Raw genomic sequence first — 2,997 nt, 5'->3', positions numbered from 1 at the left:
CTTCGAGTATTATTAGCTGACTAGCTAAAGAGTTGATATTTGATTCTTTCTTTGGGTTAGACTTTTTATTTTTTTTATTTTTTTTTTTTTTGCCAACTACGTAGTCTTTTGTTATGTTTTTTTTTTTTTTTTTTTTCTTTTCTTGAAGCTACTAATAAATTTGATATCAATGGATGACATGACATCTTCAGTAAGATTCCGTCCGCTAGTTTGTTGATTAATTCGCGCCTACATATATTAGACTTGCAACACGTGTCAGATCCATTTATACTATAAAGTATAAACTATACTATAAAGTATAAACTATACTATAAAGTATAAACTATTTTCAAAATAAAGGTGAAAGAAGTAGAAGAGAAGTATATGAGGTAAAAGGTGCGTGAACAAAACAAATTAGATAAACAAAGTGAACAGGGTACTAAAACGCCATGTTGATTCCTTCAGTTAACTCATTCAAACTGCCCACCAAATCGCATATCGCAGTGGCAAACAAATAAAGGTAACAGAGTATGGGAAAAATGCTTATCAGAGACAGCGTGTCCGTACCTTGATGCGAAAGAAAAAGCATCCAAACTGAACTATGCAATTGGATAAAGCAGAAAATCTAATGGGGGTTGATAAGTTGAATGAGTCGAAAAGAACACTCATAACCGCCGCACAGAATTTACAGACCCGCAACAATCATCAGCCCATAGCCCACAGTCACCACCACACCATATGACAAAATACTCGCCGGAACACCGCGAGTAATAAAGTGGCGGACACGGAGATATCGTTGGCCCGTTTCGGGGACTTCCATCATAATAGCAGCTATAGACAGGAAAGAGATGTGATGAGCGAATGCCAAGAACTAAATTTGCGTTTCAATAAGTGGTTTACTTACTCATATTTGGAAACCCGCTGGTCGGCAAACCCATGGCAACGGAGCACATCAGGGCACTGCCCATAACCAGCAGATTCGGGTGGGGCTGATTCATGCTTGCGCCCACCTGCTGGACAAGTGGGAGCATAATCAGGGCTGCAACGGTATGCGAGATGAATGTAGCCACAACTAAGATGAGGCCTGTGAATGATATGAGGACACCATACAGGCTGAAATCACCAACACGCTCCGTGATGGCTTTGGCAATAGTATGCAAGAGACCTGACGAAGTGACGGCGTGTCCCAGACAGAGGCCGCCCGAGGCGAGGATGATGATGGTCCAGAGAAAGTTGTTGAAGTCTTCCTTGGTGAGAATTCCCGTGCCGAAGAATAACACCAGCGGGATAATGGCGATAACGCCAATGTCACCCAGGGTAGCTTCGAGCTCGTGGCTGACGCACCAGAGGATGATAGTGAAGAGGGTCACGAGGGTGACGAACCATTGCACACCAGAGAATTGGTCCTTGACTGGTCGAATGGGGACGATTGTAGTGCCACGACCCGGATGGAAAGTGACGAGAAGAAGAATCCAGATTCCGATGATGCAAATGATGCAAACGGGTAGGGCAATGAAGAACCAGGTCCCCCAACTTATGGCTGGATTCATGTTTTGGAGGGCGATGATGTTCTGCGGGGAAGCGATAGGGGATGCGGCGCCGCCGACGTTAGAGGCTAGGGCGATGCCCAGGACAAGGGCTTTAGAAAACCGGGAGTCTGTGGGGAGGTTTCGGAGCATTGGCTGTTGATTTATTAGGCGCCGTTAATCAATCAGACAATCCGAGCTTGTCTTTTGGTTGGGGGAATACTTGGAAAACAACGAACCTGGATGATGGAAAAACACAAAACTGGAGCCGCTACATTGCTAATGAACATACTCAATATCATACTGACAAACATATTCGTGACCAAAACAATTCGTGGTTTCGTTCCCGCTTTACTCAAGATAAATGTTGCCATCCTCCGGGCAATGTCATATTTCGACAAAGCAGCAGCAATAGTAAAGCCGCCAAGCAAGAGCATAATTACGGGCGTCCACATCGCCGCGAAAGCAGCTCCGGTTGCTTCTCTTGAGCTTAGGCGCCGGTAGGGTTTCTCTTCGGTCCGCATAATGCGGAGAGTGACCACAAGGAAGGGGACAAGCAATGATGTGACGAAAAGTGGGATCACCTATATTGATAATATAATTTTTATCAGCAAATGTACCCAAAGCCGTGGTTATAAGCAATAGTGAAACTTACCTCCGTGGACCAGAGTAAACTGACAAAAACCAACATGGCTAGGCAATTCTGTTGCTCTGGCTTCGACATAATCGGAAGCACCAGCATAACGCAGAAAATAACTACGATGGCTACCAGCATAAAAAAAGTAGAGCTAAGTAGCCACGTTGGGACGGGACATCGCCCTACCGGAGTCACAATTTCCTTGCTGGTAGGCTCTTGCTCATCACCCCTGTCTCTGTGCAGTCAGAGGATCTAGGTCCCCCTGCAAGGAGCGTCCGTCGTACGCCCATATTCGCTGCTTGTGATTTGCGTTCGATACCAATCATTTTCCGCCACACAGTGTTCCGTTCCCACACAACATGTTCCCTGAGATGTAATCTCAATTCCCGCTTGGAAAGCGCGAGGTCACCCTTAGTGACGAGCTCCGCATAGAGCTTCTCAATTCCAGAAATGCGGGCATTGAGCAGCTCCATTGTGGGGATTCGTAAATGGATAGGCAGTTAAAACGATAGTGTTTCATATACTGACGCCTAAGACTGCGATCGAGGGTGTTTATCATACTTTTTTCAATGCCTTCGTGAAGCCCGTTCGATTGAGTTGGATGAACGACTTGAAGGTCGCCAAAGCGAAACATATATGCTAAATTATGCGCCTTCTCAGCGATATGGCAGAATTTTATAAGCGGGAATAGTTGGGATCAAGAGTAAAATCGTGATCCGTAATCAGGCCACCGATCGGAGCTCTCAACTCGCTCATATTGCTCACAGAACGGTCTAGCAGTTCACTAGCCACATGCTTGGGGTTGTCCTTCCTGAGCGAGCGACGACGTCCGGGCTGGATCTTGGGGTTCATCGA

General features: G+C 45.7%; 1 protein-coding gene across 1 annotated transcript; it reads right to left on the bottom strand.

Moving 5' to 3' along the window:
* Nucleotides 1-265: 265 nt before the first annotated feature.
* On the bottom strand, nt 266-2,615 carry HCAG_06037 (conserved hypothetical protein; the record flags this gene model as incomplete). Its single annotated transcript, XM_001538382.1, has 7 exons — nt 266-284; nt 547-578; nt 701-810; nt 884-1,661; nt 1,745-2,089; nt 2,161-2,220; nt 2,427-2,615. 7 exons carry the CDS (start codon nt 2,613-2,615, stop codon nt 266-268), a joined length of 1,533 nt encoding a protein of 510 aa, XP_001538432.1.
* Nucleotides 2,616-2,997: the final 382 nt, after the last annotated feature.

This window comes from Histoplasma capsulatum, genomic scaffold, assembly GCF_000149585.1.
Source record: "Histoplasma capsulatum NAm1 scaffold_7 genomic scaffold, whole genome shotgun sequence".
In the NCBI taxonomy this organism is placed as follows: Eukaryota; Fungi; Ascomycota; class Eurotiomycetes; order Onygenales; family Ajellomycetaceae; genus Histoplasma; species Histoplasma mississippiense.
This window is presented reverse-complemented; position numbering and strand designations above follow the sequence as displayed.